Raw genomic sequence first — 21601 nt, forward strand, 5'->3', positions numbered from 1 at the left:
AGTGGGCGAGCACCGGGGTGAGAGTACCCTGTATTCCCTGGGCTGCCAATTTACCAGTAAGCCCTCTCAGCCCCCGACCAGCCAGTCTTGTTTGAAAGGCTTCGGCGTTGGCTGCAGAGTGCCTCCTACAACACGTCTGCAGACAGAGTGGGTGTGAGACTTGCCAGATGAAAGTGCATTCAGCACAAGCGCACAGCTCTCTCTCTCTCTCTGCCTCTCTCCCTCTGACATAGTGCCCCGTATATGAACCCTGCTGGATTAAATGTAGAGTTAAAAAAACAACAACAACCCTGCACTAAAATAAAAAGCCATAGAGCTGCTGATCTATTTGAAGTTGCAGAGTAAGAAGATACGTGGCATAACCTTTATCTTCCTCCTTGCCACAGCGAGCTCACCTCTGCCTTTGTGCAGCGTGTCTAAATTAATTTGCCTTAGGTGGCGATTTTCAGGAGCAAGAAGCTTGACCACGGAATCCCTTTGAATCATGGCTGGCAGTAGTCAATGAAAAGGAGACAATACTAATGTGGACATTGGTCACCCTAACAGTGTGACTGCTCATTGGTCTTATGCCTACTGCAAGTGTTATACATCAAAATGAAGTAATAACAGAGGACAGCCACAGTTGGAACTGTCCTGATAGCCTTTCAGCTCCATCACTGTCTCCTTATGAACAGACCGCAGAGACAGATAATGACTGTAATATATATAAATGAGCCGCAGCAAGACAGATGTAAAATCATGGACCGGTTAGAATAAAAGGTTTTCCCGGCGCTTTTGTTCGAGAGAGGACGTCCAGGATTTGTCCTCACATTCGGAGGGAGGGACAGTGAAGGAGTGGAGAGAGTGGAGGAGGTCAATGACTGGAGGACAGAGAGCGTGGAGAAGCTTTTGCCTACTGCTTTCAGAGCTCCACTTGGGCCTCCTGTCAATAATGGCTCCGGCCCTCTATTCAAGCTTTGTCAAATTAACAAAAGAAATTCCTCTGGCCCCAGAGAATCATTAGCTGGTGCACCAATTAGCTTGTTTGTGTAAATTTGTCCCCGGCTACACCTCTTTAGGTAGCTTCTTCCTGTGGCTAATTACCATGTTGGCCACATTTACTATCCTTGACATTTCCTTTCTGTGATTCTCCTTTTTTCTTCTTCTCTGCGGACAAGATAAGGATGCCCTGTCCATTCAAGCAGGAATCAGATCACCGGCTCTGATATCACACTGCTCCACAGCGAGTCTTCCCTCACGCTGTTGCTGATTAGCAGGCCGGCGTCGCTCCTCATGAATGGAGGTGGGAATACTGGGCTCCAGCCAGCCTCGACACCATGCAGTGATAATGACTACAACAACAATGAGTCGGGCTCGCTCGCTCGCTGCTGGAGACATTCAAAATTTATCCTGAGCACAGTAGTGAAGGCATGTGAGATCTTTTTTCAAGGATATACAGTGTGTGCATGGAGCCGTGCTGTTGTTGTTGAGCACTAGAGAGACTGTCAAGCCCAAAATGCCATACCAGCAGATGGTGATGATTGATTGGGCAGGATGTGTGTTGGCCTATCAGGTGAGGTGCTATGTTTTTGAGTCAAAGGCTAATCAATAGGAAACCTCCCCAGAGCTAAAATCAGTACACACTGTCTTATTGATGGGCTGCCCTTGACACGATCAAACAGCCCTCTGCCCCTAAGGTGTGGGGGGATAACATAAATCCTCCAACTGAGCTTAACTCGAGAAGAAATACAGACTTAGATCGGTTAAAGTAAGAGAAGCAGGCTAATGGTCGGACTCCACTGAGCAGATTGACGTCACTTCCTGTTTTTTTGGGGGGGGTCAAATTTGGGGTTGGATTAACACAAATCTTCATTTTCAACGCCGGCCTCGATGGCTGCGTGCCCAGGTCACTCGCGGTCCGACCCAGCCGCCGCCAAGCCTCACTGGTGATTAAGCGACCATGACATCAGCCCCTGAACACACACACACACACACACACACACACACACACACACACACACACACACACACACACACACACACACACACACACACACACACACACACACACACACACACACACACACACACACACACACACACACACGTCCATATCATGCACACACAGAGAAGAGGGGATGATGTCATACTCTGCCAACCAGCCCTGGCAGCAAGAAGGCCCACCCCAGACAAGATTTACTAGCAAGGTCAGGATGCTGATCATTAAGTATGAGACAAATGCCCGCACGCCATAAAACCCTCCTTCTCCGAGTCGACCACAGTAGCTATATCTCAGAGGGACTGTTTGCTGTGGTTGTCAGCATCCCTCAGATGTATGGCCTTTCATGTATAAATATATGCATTGCCCCAACACTAAAAGCCGAAGGGGTCACGTAGGGTGGGCTCTTAAAATAACCAAGGAAATAAGCAGATTCAGGTGACCTGACGCACAGCATTAGGCACATGGGGACAATAACTGAGGAACAGGCTGTCAAATGCATGAAAAAGTGGATCCGGGCCTCCTGTGTGGCGCTGAGGATTAGTCTGGTAATGAGTCCGTCTCCTTTCCAGAGTCTCCCTGCAATCAAGGGACCACTGGTATAAACATTCATTTAGTTTCTCTCACTTCCTCTTGTTTATTCTAAATCACTCAAAACAACTAATGCCTGAGGCCGCATCCCGACATATAAAGGCTTTCTTTTGAAAACGCATCGACTCTGGTACGGAAAACGCCTGACGTCCACACTGCTCCGGAGTTTTAGAGCCTCTAAAACAGAGAAGCTTAGAAAAAATGATGTGGAAACATTGCTCATTCACATGACCCTTTTCCTGAAGAATACAAGCAGCATCAGGGAAGAACACAGTGTAACGAAACATGGACAGTCAATTAAAAGCATTATTGTTGTCTTTGCTCACAGCTGTTGTGCAGTTGGATTCTGTTTACACCTGCACACGCATGTCCAGTATATGTGAATGGTCATGTGATGTGAGGGCCTGATGGAGGCAAATTTGTTGTGTGGACGGAGATAGTTTTAGATTGAAAATGTAATTGTGACAACATTTTACTTTACAGAAGCTACTAACAAAATCCTCCACCAGGAGACGGAGGAACAGACACTTCCCTCTGTACAGTCTGGTTATCTCATCAACAAAAAACCCTGATCTTTCCAGTTATTCCCCCAAAAAAATTGTGTTTCCTCTTTCCTTCGGCAGCACAGGATACATTAAAATGGAGGAGAGAACTAACAGGCTTATCTGGCTGTCTGAATCTTATCAATCGAAAGCTCTGAAGCTCTGAAGCCTTCACCTGCATGGAAGCCAGCCCGCTTGCTCGGCTGTTTTAATGACAGTCTGAAGGAAGACCCCCCCCCCCCCTCTCTCGTGTCAGTTTACACAGCGGCAGTTTACAAGAAGTGGCCAAACACCTCCAGGCTAGGATTTGCACGCATTCTATAAATCCTCAGAAATAGATAAATGGATCCTCAGCTAAACCAGACAGCAATGAATGTGATGTCCAGTTAGCTGAGCAATATCTCACTTGGCACGTTCCAAACACATTAAACCAAGGCCTTTTAGAAAAGCTCTTTGTTTCCATAAGGTGTTCGACAAGTCTTTTGTTCCTGTAGTGTCTGGCCTTGGACACAGAATACCAAATGGGGTATCATTTGTGTGCGCTGACTGCTGACAACCCAAGGCTGCACACACATCTCCTCTGCACCAATCCCTGGCAAATTAGGTTAGGCCAAATCCAATCATGTCACATCTCTGAATACAATGTGAGAAGAGAAGATTCCAGGCAAAAACCGATACGAAACTAACTTGTCTTAGTCATGTCATGAATGTGGATTCAAAGAGCTCATCTGCCGCTTCAGTAATAATCCCTGTCCATACTAACACACCTGAAAAGGTATATCATGTGGCCATTCACTTACACTGGGCGTGCTGGTGCAAACAGGAAGCAGATAATCTTCTCTACACTTAGTTGCTCACTTGCAGCAAATACTTTGAACGAGAAACAAATATGGTGAAAAGTAACCTTGAACCGACAAGGTGGAACTGCTGGTGTTTACAGCGTTTTGATTTGCCGCAGGTCATGGAGTTGTGACTGATAAGAACCACTCTGGATGTGATTACGGGGGACTGCGTCATGATTTCCAAACAATGAGTTTTCAAACTAAAACGGGGCCAGCAGTGCTTCCAAACTTCTCCACTGGAGAGAAAATAAAACATAATGTGGATGTTGCCCTAAATTCTCCTCAGAACTCTTCTGAATCATGTGGACTGAGGTGGACAACGAGGGGTTAGTGCATCCTCTGGAGAATAGCTTGAATAACGGCAGGTCGTTTCAAAAACAGGAAGAAAGTACAAGTAGGGAACAGGGAAAAGGGCAGTGCAGAGGTAAAGCTGGAGGTGAAAAAGATTAGAAATTAGAGATGAATGAGATGGAACAGGAGGAAGAATCTCCAACAAGTAGAAAATGCAGGTGAGTCAGAAAGACAGAGGCGGTGAGAGAGGGAGCGGCAGGGTGAGAGTCCTCTCTTCGATCAGCAACTCTGGCTCTGTGCCAGTGAAGCGCTGTCCACGAGGAGGTAAATCATTTTCTGCATGAGAAAGAAACAGGGGGGAAAAAAGACTGTTGGGGCCGCTCTGCCACGGCCAGCTTGAAGTTGCTTCATTCCCAAAGATGGGAATCCCCAGTCGGCCAAGAATGAATGGAACAGTTGGCGCAAAAAAGAAAAAAACTCATCAATATTCAAGGAAACCTGGTTTGTTGCGACAGTACATCAGGGAAAGCAACAGTGGATTCAAGCACTGGCTTGTATCAACACAGAGGTAAAATTAACTTCTTTGTTCGTTTTATTCTGCCTATCAAGGGAACTACGTTAGGCAGGTTTATCTTCTGTGCTTCTGGACGTCGCGTCGAGAAGAACAGACTCGTGACTTCCCAGAGGACTCTGCAGAGAAGGTGCTGTGTGTCTATGCCGGTTAACCCCTTAATGATGGAGGAGGGATTATTTCTGGCAGGGAAATGATCCACAGTGGGTGACAAACCCTTCTTGTGGTAAAACTGCCTTCCGGTGTTTTCTGTTTTTTTAAAGACCTACCCATAAAGCTTTGCGGTTCCAGACTCCCCCTGCGTCCCAGTCACCCTCTGTGAAAGACCACAAAGCTCTCTTGCCAAGTTAGGGGCTTAGGGAGGGCTTCAGACAATAAAGGAAGGACATTTAGGGTAAAAGTTAAGGGCTATAATTCTATTTACAGTTCACTTTATTGTTCTTCCTAGCATTCATGATCACATCATGCTAATATGCCTTTAACTAGCAAGAACATTAAGTCATGTGGTGTTGAACAAAGCACAGGGCTTTAGCTCCGCAGGACCCATTTATCAGTAAATGAGATAAAGGGGCCAATTTAAGGCCCCTGGAGGAAAGAGCTGGACATACCTGCAATGAGAATCAAAAGGTCCTCAAAGGAAAATCTCTAGCAATTGTCTCTAACTCGTTTACAGGAGACTTCCTGAAAACTGCAGCGTTAGAAGCGAGACGGGGGGGGGAAACGTTCAGCTATTACGTCAAAATTGGTCCAGGCAGCAAAAAAGAAAAAAAAGTCCTGGAAGAAAATTCACTTTTTCAGCTGATGGGTGACAGATGATAATGAAGACATGTTTTCCTCCTGCTCTGCAGACTCCCCACCTCTGGCACTGCTGACAAAGATTAACAGCTGCTTTCATCTCTTCCAGTGTTTTTTTCACTCTGCTCCTCAGACACGGCTCCAGGTATTTCTGCTGCGCTCCTCTTCGAGGCTGTGGAGAATCTGGAATAACTTCAGACTCTCGAATACACATGTTGAACTCCGATTCACCCGCAATCCCACCCACACGTTCCCTTGAAAAACCTCAGGAAATTCTGTTCGGGGGCCTGCCGAGACAGCATCGCTGCCGACTGACTGAGTGACGTTTCCTGTCTCGGTAATCGTTTTCGGCTCACAGTTGGCTATTAGACATAGAAGAGACAGATAACAGCCAATATTAACACAGGATGTCTCTGCGATCAGGTAAAATATCATCTAAGATTAAAACATAACGCCCTATGAGAACGGAGGATAACTTCAGGGCATGATGAGTGTGGGAGAGACAGACAGAGGGGTGAAAGCCAGCATACTTCTGCTCCACTTCTCTGCTTCATTAATCATTTGCTGCCAGGGTAAGACACCTAGCGATTATTTATTTGCACTTCTCCACACAGAGGCTATCACAACACACAGGCCCGCAGGCTGCTGAGAACATTTGGGCGTGATTAATCAGTGGGCCGTCCGGAGAGACAGAACACAGGGGGAGGGGAGATTCAACACGTGTTTCCTAATCTTTCATCTATATTCAAGTCAATAGGCATACCCGCAAAAAACTAGAGGGGGTCCGAGTCAGGTGGGATGAGCTGTGCTGTCGGCGAGGTGGCCATGATAGCAGCTGTAGGAGCGCTGGATGAAGTGATCATTTGGATCGGGCGAATCAATAAACACATCACGGATTTATATAGGAAGAATACCGACGTGAACACACGTGGGGGAAATGTGTCCCTGAGAACCGCTGCTAAGACGCTAGTGACTACAACCGCATTATTCGAGCTAAGCAGTTTATCCTGTATCACACTCTCGTAAAGTCAACCACAGAAATACACACTGCAACGCTCGCTGGGCCACATAGAGCGTATGGGGATAATGGGATTTTTAGCACGCCGCAGCTGGCTTTCACGTGCTGGGTCGTGAACCGATTACAGGCTATAATCCGCTCCATTCAAGACGACGTTGCACGCAGAAAGCAGAAACACAGGGGAGATAAATCCTCCTTGCTGCTTTTAGTTTGATACAGCAGTTTTCTTTTTTTCACGTGTCCTGCACAAGCTGCTGGCTTGTTTCGTTTGTAATTGGACGAGAGGAAGTCAAGGGCATAATGAAACTCTTAATCTCTCCTAACTCTCCACTAAGAAGAACACTGTGGTGCAAATATCATGTGGAATATGTAGAAACAAGAATACTGTATTTATTGCACCGTGAAGCCAAAGGTTATTCTTGAAACAAATAAATGGAAAACAAATAAACTCTGCTACGGACACGCCTGGCGTCCACAGTGTTTAAGAGCCAAGGGGTTTTAGTTTAAAAACTCCTGGGCTACGTTTTAGAGATGTTTAGAAACAATGACGCAGACACCCAACACTGTGTGCTGATTGGGTCTTTTTAGTCATGACGTAGCCTTCGCTGATTCATCAGAATCGTATCACATGACCCTTCTGGAAGAAAACAACCAGCATTAGCCCTTTAGTGTAGATCGCAACATGGATAATCATTTACAAGCGTTGCTGCCATTTTTGTCGGCCTTCTGTGAAGTTACATTCTGCTCTTTACAGTAATACACTGTTTACATTCAGAGGAGATGACCTATTATTGAAGCAGTTCTGTCTAAACCGACACATGCATGCCCAGTGTACGTGAGTGGTAACGTGATATGTGTTTTCAGGGGTATTAGTGACGACAGGGATTAAAACTGATATGGAGCCATTCCGCTCTTGTGGACAGAGATTGTTTTCAAACAATGACGTAGTAGTATGGATGTATCCATAGTGTGTTTCCCGTATAAGCTACATTTCAAAACAGATTATGAAAAGAAAGTGTGTTTTCAGGGTGGAATTGTTCAGCTCCTGAAGCTGAGGGTGATGAGGTAAACACTACAGCACCTGCCCTGACAATGGCCTTATCCTCAGTGGTAATCTAAACTCCATCCGCAGAAAGCTGGGCCCTTCTTATTAACTTACAGAACCATGGGGGTTCTGTAATGTTTCCTGAAGAAATAAAGCATGAGCGTTTGGGGAAATCAACCTAATGACAGTGATTAGGCAGCTATTAGTTATGTTGAATAGAAAAGGCCGTGGCTGAGGAGCAGCGATGTCTGAGAAGCTCCACCAGGAGCCGCCTTTGTTTCTCCAGATTGTTCGGCATAAAGGCAGCTCATGGGAGCACGGGCCACAGGCTCTATTCTACATCTGCGCACAATAGGTCATAAAATTCTTTAACGCATATATTCCCCGCCACCAGCTATTGCGATTCCGCTGCAATCTTACACTGCGTCTCGACCACTGTGCAGAAGTCACTGCGGTTGTAATGGCAAAGATAATAGAGTCCATTTGCATGACTTTCACTGAGGGGCACTAAAGAGGTTTAGATGGCATCCCTCGGCCCCCACAGGCATGATGTATAATATCCATTCAACAGGCTAGAGGTTAGAGGATTTGCAGAGTCGTGCATGATAACTAAACACTAATGTACTGATCATCGAGCCCTGTGGGGGCTCTGAGTCGTTATACAGTGGAATGAGGAATTCTCTACGTGGGCAGGCAAACAGAGTTAGAGAAGGATTGACCTCTCCTGCCCACACGCAAATATTCTCACACAGACTGGCTTCTTTGATCGTCCCTGCCGACACGGTGAAAGAAAAAGGAAGCTCTATGTTCAGGGACAAGCCGAAAGGACAGAGGTCGGTGCTCCACATCCTCTTATTTCTCCATGTGTGAAAGGAATATGTCAGAACTGCGATGGCCATGCTTTCCCCCCTCTCCCCTTAGGGCTTAGTGCACGTGGACCCAGGGTGAGTGCACAGGATTGAGTCAGCACTTCGGCTCTTTGTTTGTCAGTCACCCCTCCACTGCCCCCCTGCAGGCTATGTGAGTGGGCCAGACAGACTTCCTGACTCAGGGATTCATTTGGGGGAACAGGGGAAAAGGGGGAATGGGTTATGCCTCGTGCAGGCATGCGACAAACCCTCAGCTTCTCTTTTACCCCCATCACTAGAGCTGTTTTACCATTCATGATGAGCGACTCTACACTGTGTGTCACAATGCTTATCATCACCCTGGAGCTGCAGGGTTATGCATGTGATCATATGCTGTAGGGAAAAGACTGTCACCCAGAAAAAGGGAATCTGCCTCTGTGAGATCAGCAAATTCTCCTGAACGGAGATCATGTGAAAAGTAACACACAGAATCCAAATCCGAATTTTCAATGCAGTGTTCAGTTGAGCCTTAACCGATTCCTTTTCTGTTTTCTGATAAAATATCAGCCTTTCATAAACATATCAGTATCTGTGTTTATGTTTGCTGATATGCAAATGTTATTTAAAAAAAACTGAACAAGGTCATTCTAATAAATTACCGGAGGATGAAATGAAACAGAGACAAGAGAATAAAAACAGAAAGTTGTTACAGACAGATAAAATAGTTTAACATAAATAGCAGAGAGGACAAAGATAAAAGCAATCTGCATACAAAGACAGAATGAGTCGTGTATTCTTAGCAGGGATTTTCTGTATCATTATTATCTCTCTCACACGCGCACACACACACACACACACACACACATTTATTTTTTATTATTAATTTATCAGGACGTGAAGACGATTTCAACAAATAATATTTCTTAAAGGTCTTTCAGACACAAATTGCCAACCCTATCTTTAATTCAAGTTCAATATATTTGGTTGTATTTGTGTTTCCTTTTCATTTATAGTGATGTATAATAAAGTTTAGGGTTAAACTAGAAAAATATCAGGACACAATTAAATCTCTTTGTCATAAGGGTTTGATAATGACATCTTAAGAAAAGTATTTTATATGTTATGCGTAAATATTGGCAGATTTATCAGTATCAGAAATGTTTATTCTATAATATCGGTATCAGCATCAGCCCTCAAAAAATCCATCTTGGTCAGGCTCCAGTGTTCTGTAAATATACTCCTGTGCGGCATGTTATATATATATATATGAGTCACTCAGGCTGCCGGAACACTGCCTGTCCGTGCCAGTTTTCGATGCAGTAAAGATTAAATCTGTATCTTCCAATCAGAAAACAATGATGTCTGTTACCTGAGAATCATGGAGGCTTGTGAGTCAGAGAGAAGCGACCTGTAAGAGGGAGGATGAGAGGATACAGGATGGTAGCGGCATGCACCTCTCTGCTGTAGATGCCGGAGGCTGCAAGGCCAGACTGAATCTCCATCAACATCTCAGCCTTGACGGAGCCTGACGGAGCCTTGGATAGATTCTCACACCTGGGTTTATCTACCGGCTGCAGCAGACGCCGTCAAGGCCTCAGCTGGAGCTGCTGCAGAGTCGACCACTGCACAGAGGCAGCCATTAGTCCCATCAGCCTGATTATGGCAGGAATATAGCAGCTGGTGTTTTATCCAACAGCAAACAAAGACAAATAACACAGAGCAGCTCAACCATCCCAACTACCACCCACTCAATTCTTCTGATGAGCCATGCACTGCCCCTGGGCATTTGTTGCTCAGATTCAACAGATTGATATGAATCAATTTCATTTGTCAGGCTCTGGAGGTGGAGGTAGCATTAACATTTCAGCTCCCCTGTGGTGGTCTCCCTCAAAATGGAGCCAGTGTTTCTGCACTTTGTTTCCTGCCCTGCTACACATTCTGCTCAGACTCTCACTCGGTGGAGAAATCCATCTCCAGCAAAAACCATTACCCTCTCACCCCCGGGGAGCAGACAGTCCGAACCCGGACTGCAGAGAACCGCGCGTCCCACAGAGCGGAAAAGAGAGAGTGACACAGAAACAATAAAAAGCAAAAGGAAAAAGCAATAGACATCAGAGCTCACCGTGCAGAATCAAAAAAACAACCCAGACGTGCATTTTGCTACACAAACACGCACACACACACGCAGAGTATCACACATCCAAGTGAGGTCAGAGTTGCTTGTGTGCAGCATAGCAACTTACTTGACTCCCATGGTAGTGAATGCGATATTCTTCTCCACAGGCGCAGACCTCCTGCTCTGCCCGATGCTGTCAGAATGGAGCATCAGCCCGAGCGCTCCCTCGGAATGACAACATCTACAAGCCCATACGTCCCGCTCAGCCACCGTCCCGCTCTGTATCTTTATCCCCCTGCCATGTGGGCCGCATCCAGAGTGCTCAGTGAGAGCACTCTGCTCCACATAATCTGCCCGCCCTATTAGTCAGCGACGAAGATCCCTCCTGTCAATCACGGCGCAGCCAACCAAACGCAGGTCTGTCCTGCTATGTCGGCCTCAAGGCTCAACCCACGGACCACCCCTATCATGGAAGAAGCTTTAAGTTGTTCTTTACAAACAAACTCTGACACATGATTTAACTTGAATGGTGCAGAGTACAGCTCATACCTCCACCAATCCAACAATCCCCTTAAATTCAATCAGGCCACACCATATTTCACACACTCATACATATGCTTAAAAAAAAAAAGGTCTATTTCACAAAATCCTGGATCCCAGAAAGTTGATGTGTTCCACCAAATTTCATGGAAATCCTTTGATCTGTTTGTGTGTAATCTTGCTTATAAACAAACATATGAACCAACTGACAGAGGTGGAAACCTCATCTCTTCGGCGGAGGTAACAATGGGCTTCTGAACGTCATCCAACATGTTATTCAGAATGAACAAGCAGCTTGGGCTCCTGCAGCGCTTCCACGTTCCAACACGCCGGACTCAGCACTGAAAAGATGCTTTTCCCTCCCTCCGACTAAATTATAGTCCAGTGGACGAGAGAGAGGGTTATTTCAACATCCTGCTTCCCAATCTCCAAAATCAGTCACATTTTATTTCCACAAGCTAATGACTTGTTTCTATGGTTACTCAGCGCAGCCCGGGGGATAAAGGGCAGTGTTGCTCACACAAAGGCCGGAGAGCCTCGACTGAACGGCCCTGTAGCCGCAGCCGCAATTACAGGAGGATTCCTTCTGCACAATCACAGTCATTACTGCGCAAACACTCACCTGGGCAGCAGCTGCGGGGCGGACGATGAGCGACCCATAAAACCACTTCCTCCTGACACTCCTTCAGGGCCGCATTCCAGCAAACAGCTGTCCGCCCTGTCCCTGCAAACGGCCCGGCCGGCCCGCCTGTGTGCCACCTCTTAAGTCTTTAATGTCCCCGAATCCTTCCACTAACTTGTTGAGTCTGCAAAGTCTTTTTGTAGCACTCTATTCATTACCTGCCCATATCTTTAGAGAGAGTAAATCATCCCCCTCTGGTGTGTGATTAGTGTGAGGTTGCAAAGCGAAAAAATGAACTGCACGCCCCCCCCCCCGGCTCTAAACAAACACAAACAAGGGACCAACAATAGGCCGGTGGAAAATGTCTAATGCAGAAGTGAGCAGGAGAAGACCTCAAGCTGAGCAGTGGACTCGTCTGAGAAACATCACAGAAGCGACGAGCAATAAACACACCGTCACAATCAGCAGGTGTTAATGGAACAGAGTGATGGGCAGAGGGGTCTGCAGGGCGCCAGTCAGACACAGCGCCGAGCCCCTGCTGCGAGCTGCGCCTGCTTTCATTGCACAACGCTGTGTCAATACACTAATCATATGCTCTGTCACAAGGCAATCAGTGCTTAACATGCTAGTCAGCTGAACACATGGCTCTAAATTCATTAGCCCCACCCCCAGTATTGCACTGGTGTCCACACTTAATGATATGCGCACATGCACACACACACCCACACTATCCGGTCGCAGTTTGACCCTTGACACTTCCTGTCTCCTTGCGACTGTATAGTCACTCTAATTATCAATGGGTCATTACTGAACCCCCCCCCCATCATCATCATCGTCATCTCTGTTTCAGGCGACTTTACACAATCAGCAGACGCAGGAAGCAGCAGAGAGGAAAAAGAAAATAAAAAGATAAATTCAACTTCATGTGATCTTTTTTTTTTCTATTTTCTGAAAACAGAGGCATCACATGATGAGATTCATGGTCTCTGCATTTTCATGGCGAATCGCTCCAGGCAACAACAAAGAGACTAGCAGCACTTAAGAGTCTCACATTTAGACACACAGCCTCGCAGCCATCGGGGTTAACAGTATCTTATAATCATGCAAAACCACTAAGTAATTTGTTCCCTTGAATTAATAACTAGCACCTTCAAATTAATAATTGTCTCTCCCCAATTAAAATGAGCCCAGACAAATTACTTCAACAATCTCCGAAGGTTAAATAAGTTTCAAGGATGCATTTAAAGGTCCGGTGTGTAGGATTTAAAGGGATCTAAAAATCAGAAATGAAATATATATATATATATAGATAATTATGTTTTCATTAGTGTATAATCACCTAAAAAGACTCAATGAGAGTGGAGTCCGCCACGCTGCATCTTCATTTTCCTACATAACCCAGAATGGACAAACACTGGCTTTAACGAGGAGCTTTTTTCTTACATTACCTGAAGGGCACATTGTCGGTTTGCCTCCACACTAAAGCCCCTTTTTTACTGATCGCAAAACCCAGTTACACCCACTAACATCTGGCTTTTGTCTGCAATGGGAATGGATGCAATCAACATTCACCTCTGTGTTTAAAAAAAAACTAAACAAGTATACCCACTAATTTTGGTGTAAAAAAAAAGGTATTGGAGAGGGAGGGGATGAGGGAAAAGGGTTTTCAGCTGGTCGCACTCTGCAACTTCACCTCTAGAAGTCAGTACACCCCACACACTGGTTCTGTAACAGCTCAAACATAGTGCAATCTACAGTATATTGAAGTTAACGCATGGAATAATCTGAGGGAAATAATTAGTAATTTGCTGCCATCAACACAAACAAACTCTTTGTATAATTGTTTAAAGGAATAAAAAAAAAAAAAAAGCTTGATTAAGTAGTTTATAGTCACAAATAATTAATCTTATAGGATCCACGTTATTGATCTGTGCACAGGACCTGTCTTAAATGTGTCTCTGACCTGCTGAGCTCTGCGGTTACCTCATCGACATTTCTGCTAAAATGATTTTTCAACTCACTACACATCTTTAATGAAACAAATTAAATGCTTTTCTAAGCAGTTGAATGCTTGACTTATTTTCCCATGAAAAATTAAACAATGAGTGGCTTTTGTTCATCACCCTCTTCCCTTTCTCTCAGCAGCAAACTAGAGAGAGCAGCTCGACTCGGGCTAATTGTGTTCTAATTAAAATTTCATCTCTGAGTGGAACGGTGTTAGTGAATGTCAGACAAGTGTCTGTGGAGCCTTCTCCACCCTAGTGGGGTAGAAAGTGCTGTTTGGTTATTCTGCTCTTACATCCTGGGCTCTCAGGATTTACACATGCATACCGCTAATTGTATCTTTGGAGAACAAAAAGGAATACTAATCAGATAAGAGTTTTCAATCAAGTCGAAAACACGGAGAACGCTAATTTCAACACTTAATTTTTTTCAACCGGGGCGCTACCCGAGCAGAGAGAAAACATGCGAATCTGTTGATTGATTCGTCGTTGTTGTTTTTTTTTTACTTTAGAAGTTAAATTTCAATCAGCAGTGATACACAAACTAATGAAACAAACACAAGAATATGAGGACTGTGGTGATGATGATGATGTTCATGTTACAGACGACAGCTGCACAGGGTCAGGAAGTTGGTGGGTTATAAATCAAGCACAGTGCATCTCCACCACCTTTATTTCAATGCTGTGCGAAGCTGGCCCTGTCATCGCTGTGTTTCTCTGGGCCAAGTCAAACACCACATTCCTGGCAGCAAATTATCTTCGGGATGAAATCAAAAGGTGGGACACGTTACTGCACTTCCACGTACACCCCCCTCTGCCCCACCACGACCTGCTGCAAGGAAAAAACAAGTCCGCCTCCCTCTTTTTCCCCTGATTGGCCCGCAATGTGTGGCTAGACACAGCTCTTTATAAGCTACTCTTTTTGAGCTCGGGTCCAAAGAAAACACAAAAACCAATAAATCAGTGTCAAGAATTAACCCCGTCTAGCAGAGGGCCACACCTTGGTGTTATTCAGACCCACGGCTCTTGGGACGGGAAGCGAGATGCACAGGAAGTTGCATATTTAGTGGAATGTCAATTACCTTCTTTAAGCGGGGGGTTTATTTTTCTTTAACCAACGATACGGTAGAACTGTTAATGACAGTGTTTACACCTTTTTACCTTCACCGGTGGAAGTTGAGTCATTGGAAGCTAATGCGGGTGACTGTGTCATTGTTTCTAAATGTCTCTGTTTTTGCTCATCCCTGCTATAATGCAGCCCAGGATTCTACAAACTAAAACAGGACCAGCAGGGTTTCTAAACTGCTGCACTTTGGGGCTCGAAATCTCTGGAGCAGGCGTAATCATAGGAACAAACGAAAACACGAGAACCAATAAATCAGTGTCAGGAATCAACCCTGTCGAGCAGAGGGCCGCACCTTGGTGTTATTCAGACCCACCTCTCTCGTGACGGGAAACGAGATACATGGGAAGTTGCATATTTAGTGGAATGTCCCACAGCCGAAGGAGATGGACCCAAGCACTCATTTACTCTGACCTTGTGGAAGCTGGCAAGACAAACTCCATTTGGGGGCTGCTTGGAGAAAAAAAAAAACCTAAGCTCCATAGTGATCCCCCATGGGCTTCCTGTCACACTCTACAAGTCCCTTCACCTCCCGCGGTGCGGAGCTTCAATGGCCCCATGCATCATTCTCAGTCAGCTTCACTTTCGCCAACATTCATTATGGCGTAGGACTCCTCAGAGAGAGAAGAGGCAGGGAATGTATGCACTGACCAGCCTGCCAGGGAATCTATCAATGACAATGCAGCACATTGCACCAGCCGTCCACCCGCCTGGAGAGGGTGAAGTATTCTCCGGGGCAACAACAACACCAGAGCCAAGCAGCGCTGGAAAAAAAGAACCCTGAGAAACACCGGAGACAAAATGGTTCCACCAACAGAATGAGAAGCCCCGCTCTGCAGCTGCAGGAGGTTCGAAACGTGCAGCTGGAAAATCGGGAGTTTGAAGTTGAAGAAGCAAAACAAAGAGGAAAAATAACTAAACATGAAATACCTCAGGACAATACGCAGCTTTAACCTAAGCCCCTTTTCAGACACTCCCTCCTCTCATTGAATTATGTAATTCTATTATCCATTCATGGGCACTGGTGCCTGTAACCAAAGGTTCATTTAGTTCCATGATGGTGTGTATCCCAAGGCGTGCTAGAATTCAACCATGGCAAGAACAACATGTCCATGGAATAGGTGCCCCACATGGATGTTAACACCGTGAGCCATGACCTTCTGCAGACATCTGAAGGCATGTCTGTACACACCTCCTCTCCAGCTCTCTTCATGTACTGTACACACACACACACACACACACACACACACACACACTGAAGCTTGAATGCACGCAGGTGTGTATGCATACAAGCTCACATAAACACTAAACACTTCATTTACCACCACAACAGCTCAATCTTATCTCTCTATGCTTTGACAGACTCAGCCATGGTGTGATTTGACAGGACGGAGGCGGGGGGGGAGGGGGAAGGAGGTGCTTACCTAATGAAGAAGGAGGCTGCTGTAGATGAGGAGGGGGAGGCAGAGGCGGAGGTAACGGTGACGGCTGAGGGGAGTCCCGGTTGGCTGGAGCTCCCCAGTCGGCAGGGCGTCAGGGTGCTGCTGCTGCTGCTGCTGGTGGTGGTGGTGGTCATGTTGGTGACCGGGGCCTCTGACGCTGTGACGACCATGACTGGATCCCCCGTCAAACCCGGGGCCTGTTGACACACAGATACAGAGATAAGACCACGACCAACACTTACAGGCTTTATCACTCCTGCCCACCTTCCTTCCGCCCCATTTACTTCCCCTCAGCCACAGATGGACGGGCAGATGCTGCGGCCAGCTCCGGTGAGCGGGAGTCAGCAGTATCCACAGCAGAGAGCTCCCCACAGAACAGCGAGGACCGCCGCACCATTCATTGATTCTGGCAACACTCTCCAGCCTGATCTGGTTATGGCCTACTGTAATTAAGTGATAACCCACATTTAATTAGTAATTAAATCAGCAGCGTTTTACTTCACTCTGCTCCCGATTATACATATACCTCCATGACTAATTTGGCAGTTTACTCAACGGGAATGAGGGACGTGTCGTCTCGCATGTCAAATCGAAACTATCTACTTGCAGTTTTCAAAAGGGAGAAACAATTGACAGTCGACGTGAGAGGTATTTATAAGAAAGCTTACATGTTTATTAGGTATTGGAGTTGTGGTTGCATGGCGCACCCTGCTCTGGAAGCTTGGTAATTGAAGAGGAGTAAAATAAGGTGAGATGCTTTCGCTCCAGCCCCAGGGCTTTGGTAAGTCATGACAAAGCTACACTGGGTATATCACCTGTATGTCTACATATTTATTACATATGTGCTGCAGCAGGTCATAAAGAAGCTAAATCAGTTTCATCAATGTCCAAGACTTAAGATTGAGAAAGACAAAAAAAGTATTAACCAGATTTCTAAAGGCTATAAGGTGATAGAGACGATAAGGTGGAAAAAGTTTTGCCTTCACCGCTGGAATTGGAGTCATGCCCAGTCAGGAGGTGAATGCGGGGGACTGCATCATCGCGTACAAGGAGTTTTCAAACAGGTCCAGCTGCGTTCTAAAGCTTCTCAGTTTTATGGCCGCGAAATCCAGAGTAGTGTGGATGGCAGGCGTAAACGTAGCAACAAACTAAAACCTGTCAGTGAGGATGTAGTCTAAGTTTAGTATCAGTATGGAACAGGCTTAATGCAGAGCAACAGATACATAGTCCGGACAAAAATAGAGCCCATTCATACACTAACCCCTCCGGCCCTCTGTTTCTGTTATGTTCGCTGGACAAAGGACCATCTCAGCTCAGCCTGAGCACTGGAGCCGGCACTGGGTTACTGATTGCTCACGGTGCGGCACAAGGAGCGGAGCACAGAGCTGATTACATGAGCCACAAGCAGACTCCGAGACTACACTTCAGCTGGAGTCGCCACACTGACAAAAGGTTAATCCCGAGCGGAGCCGCTAGTTTATCCTGCAGGACGGTGATCAATAGCAGCTGACAGGAAGGAGTGCTTTGGGTTTTCAGCATTCGATATTAAATAAATAAAAGGTCAGGGTTTTCCTTAAAAAACATTTACAACACTGGCACATGAGCGTTTTCAGCAATCAGCAACAACCTTGAATTGAGCACACACACACGCCATTCCGGCCTTAGTGCCATTTCACTTGTTGTATTGTGTGTATTATAAATGCCGCTCAGGCCGTCTGCATATTTGCCACCTGGGTGTTTGTCCCAGATTCATGTTTGGCAACAAAAATAACATCCTTTACAATCTTTTTTATAAAGTGTGCGGCCTTCCACTATCTGCCATTTGTCAGCACGGGCCGACAGCTGTGCTATTTATATGCTGAGCCTGACATGTGAATGCTATACATCAAGATGTGAGGACATACTTACATTCTGGCATTCACATGAGAGGCTTGGCTACTGCTCCTGCGATGTTAGCTTTACATGCACTACAATGTGTTGCTATATTAAAAGTCTTTTCCCGGAAAAGCTTCGCTGACCATTTGTCAAGCAGAGAGGACCTGCAGAGCGAGCGCATGTCATGAATTCCCATTTCTTCCCTCTGAGCTTGTTATCTGAGTTAGGAATCGACATTCTTGCTTCGGAGCTCTGGCTTTTTGGCTCTCTTGAGACTTCATCATGGAGGCTAAGTCAGATGTTAAGCTGCCGCGTGTGAAGTTATGACTTGAGAGGAACACCGTGGAAAAAAGTGGGCGCAGGCTGAAATGAGCCAAGTACAGATCCTCATGCAGCCGCCGAAGCAGAAAGCCTCATGCCATGCGGGTGCGAATGCCAAGTGAGGAACTTGAACCAGAGCTCGGGTAGACCCATTAGACTCTGGCATGAAAGAGTGCAGCGCTTGACACGCAGCCAAACAGGAAGTGGACGTGTATAGCTCATTGAATCTGTCACTGATCGGACGGGTGTAGTGTCGCTTTTTAAAAATCAAGTGGCAGTAGATTTTCAGGAGCATAAAGGGACAGCTGGTCACAGGTGGGGCTGCGCTGTGGCCTCAGAATCAAACACACATACTGGCAAGCACACGCACACTCTTGAGCACATTACAGTGCCTATCAAGGCGTATTCCCCTCGGTACTGAGACAGGGGACTTAAGCCCCTCGGCCAAGCTGCTCTCTGCAGCCTTGGACCCTAATTCTGGCTGAAAAGTACGATCTATCCCCCAGTCAGGTAATTAGCCACCGTCAGCGGAGCCATGTGTGCTCGGCCGTTTACACTGAGAGTCGGTAATGAGCTGGCCTTCCATCCTTTAACCCCCAGCCCTCCCTGATCCCTTTGCCACTGTAAAGAAAAGGCAGAGAAACGAGCGGGGGGGCTGTGGAGATGTGGAGGTAATAGAAAGAGTGTGTAAGAGAGTGGAAAGAGAGAAAAGAGATTGAGAATAGTCTGAGGTGAGGAGAGCAGACCGGCATCCTATCAGTGGACCACTACCCCCCCCCCCCCCCCCCCCCCCCCCCCCCCCTGCTCCTTAACACCACCAGGACTCCTCTGTGACCTCTGACCCCAGTGGTCAACAGACGATTACTGCAGAGTTGAAATAGGCCCTGTGTTAATCTGCCAGCCAAGCCTGTCAGGCTTGGCTGGCCTCTGTAACCAACAGAAACCAGTGATGGACTGCTAACAGTACTGGAGTCCTACCAGGAGAGAAAAGAGAAAATACGCCTTTGTGTTCATGGCTCTTGACAGAAAATGTCCACTGACTTCAAGCAGATATCCAGGCATTGCTTTTCTAATTGATTCCCAGTTTGGAAAATGGGAGCGTTGTCCTTCGATTTCCTTTCCTGCATCGTTCCCTTGTCCTCGTCACTTTCAGTGGCACGTCCCCAATCACACCCAGCTGCACCAGGGCAGCAGCCAAGAACATCTGCTGGGCTTCACATTAGTGGCAGAGGAGCAGATCATGGTAGCCCGCAGCTAACATGCCAATAACGGAAACCCTCATAGGTTAAGAGTACTTGGTCTTTGTAGACACAAGTGGTTGTGGATTTCATGCAGCAAAGAGAGAATCGCAAACCAGTTTTTCAGTTTTTCCCATAGTCTGTATATAATGGTGGATGAAATGGCTGCACCCCAAAAGTGAAGCCAAAGCATCTCAAATGCCACCTGCTGGCTGGCTGCAGTACAGGTCGTAAATCCAGCCTCCTCCAAGTTAGTGGATCTGACATGGAACCAAGTCAAATAATTTTTTCTCAAAGATGGTTTCTGTCATTTTAGGTTGTTCTTATCGCATTGATGTATGATCAAGTGTTCGATTCTATGTTAAGTTTGGTTTTAATTACTAATTTTATGTTATAAAACAGTTTGACAGCAGAGACTAACTCACGATTGGTTGAACACATAGCGAAGGTACAGCGTTATCTCAGCTCCACCCCCTGATCGCTACTGCGCAGACTATGGCTCCAAATGTGTTCGTATCCGAGATGGTTTTATTTCATGGCAGTGGGAGGAAGTGGAAACGTGTCGTCCATCTTTATATATAGTCTACGGTTTTCCTGGATTCATTTAATTTATTAAACGTTCTCTTTCAAAAGGACAATAACACCAGGAATAAAAGAATTTTAAATGTTTATCAAAGCTGAGGTTTCTCATCAGGTTCTCGACCTGCAACCGACTTTCTCAAAGAAGTGCAGAATTCAAGGCAGCAGCATGAAACAGTGCCAGCCAATTTACAAAGAGGGAGTGAGATAGTTTCAATTCCAGTGACCACAAACATCATTCCAGATGTTAACCAGAGCCTTTTCCCAAATGGGAGATTCAAGGTGCCCTATAATGGGCTGTGTGTGGGAGAGCCCCAGGCTGTTTTTTATTCTGCACACACAGAGTCCAAAGCGTCTTTGTCTGAACAACACTGCATGGTCTCCCTACAAAGAAACCAAGAGGGAATCATGAATTAAAACGAGTGCCTTTCGGCTCAGTGTTAACTCCCAATCCTCACGGGCTGCTGTGGGTTTTTGTCATTCTGAGAGATCTGGCTTTAATGAAAGAAACAAGCTTGAGAAAATAAAAGCCTTTCTTTCTGCTGCGTGTGTTACTTTTGTGTCCTGAAGGGACGTTTCTCACAGCCTGAGGAGGGCCCCAGCCTCAGCTATGTGGCATTGAGCAACTCATCGCAGCTACGAGGGCCACTAATTGCCTTTAGACACATAGATGGAGAACACGAGTCAGCCGCTCCCTTCTGTGCCAGGCTGTTTGATTTGCCCTAGATTGCGTACATGCAGTTAAAAGCTTTTGATGGCCTCATATAAACCATCTCTACAGCCAACTGTTGACATTAAAGGGAGGAGTAAAAATCTGTCTTCAATTTCCAAGCAGAAAGGAAGGACTAGCACTGCCAAGACCCATAAGAGACTGCGGTTATCAACGCAGTTAGAACTGGAGTGGCTAAATTTACAGCTTATGAATCTGATGGGAAATATTAAATAGGTGTTTGCCTGGTGTTCAATGTCAGAGAGTTTTGTCAGGCTTTGAGTCCAGATGTTTAGAAAGAGAAACATCAGTATATGTCAGGAGGCAGAAATACAACCTGACATGTGAGAAATCCCTTTTCATGTTCAACTTACATTACGACAAAACCTTCAAACATGTGCGACTAAACTGTTTAAAGTCATAAAGAAGGTACAGCAAGACTAATCATTAGCTCCCATGACACTGAGGGCAAAACCCAGGACCCCTTCAAAGTCTCTGGACATCAAACAGAC

General features: G+C 46.0%; 1 protein-coding gene across 3 annotated transcripts in view; it reads right to left on the bottom strand.

Moving 5' to 3' along the window:
• The window catches only part of kif26ab (kinesin family member 26Ab), a 73163-nt gene that overhangs the window by 20768 nt on the left and 30794 nt on the right, over positions 1-21601 (bottom strand). For 2 of the 3 annotated variants that reach the window (XM_034577375.1, XM_034577376.1), the window contains exon 4: positions 16350-16564. In XM_034577375.1, coding sequence (XP_034433266.1) covers positions 16350-16564 — 215 coding nt within the window. Of the gene's footprint in view, positions 1-10764; positions 10968-16349; positions 16565-21601 lie in introns of those variants that run through there. The other variant, XM_034577378.1, reaches the window with a different exon arrangement.

Source organism: Hippoglossus hippoglossus, chromosome 22 (genome assembly GCF_009819705.1).
Source record: "Hippoglossus hippoglossus isolate fHipHip1 chromosome 22, fHipHip1.pri, whole genome shotgun sequence".
In the NCBI taxonomy this organism is placed as follows: Eukaryota; Metazoa; Chordata; class Actinopteri; order Pleuronectiformes; family Pleuronectidae; genus Hippoglossus; species Hippoglossus hippoglossus.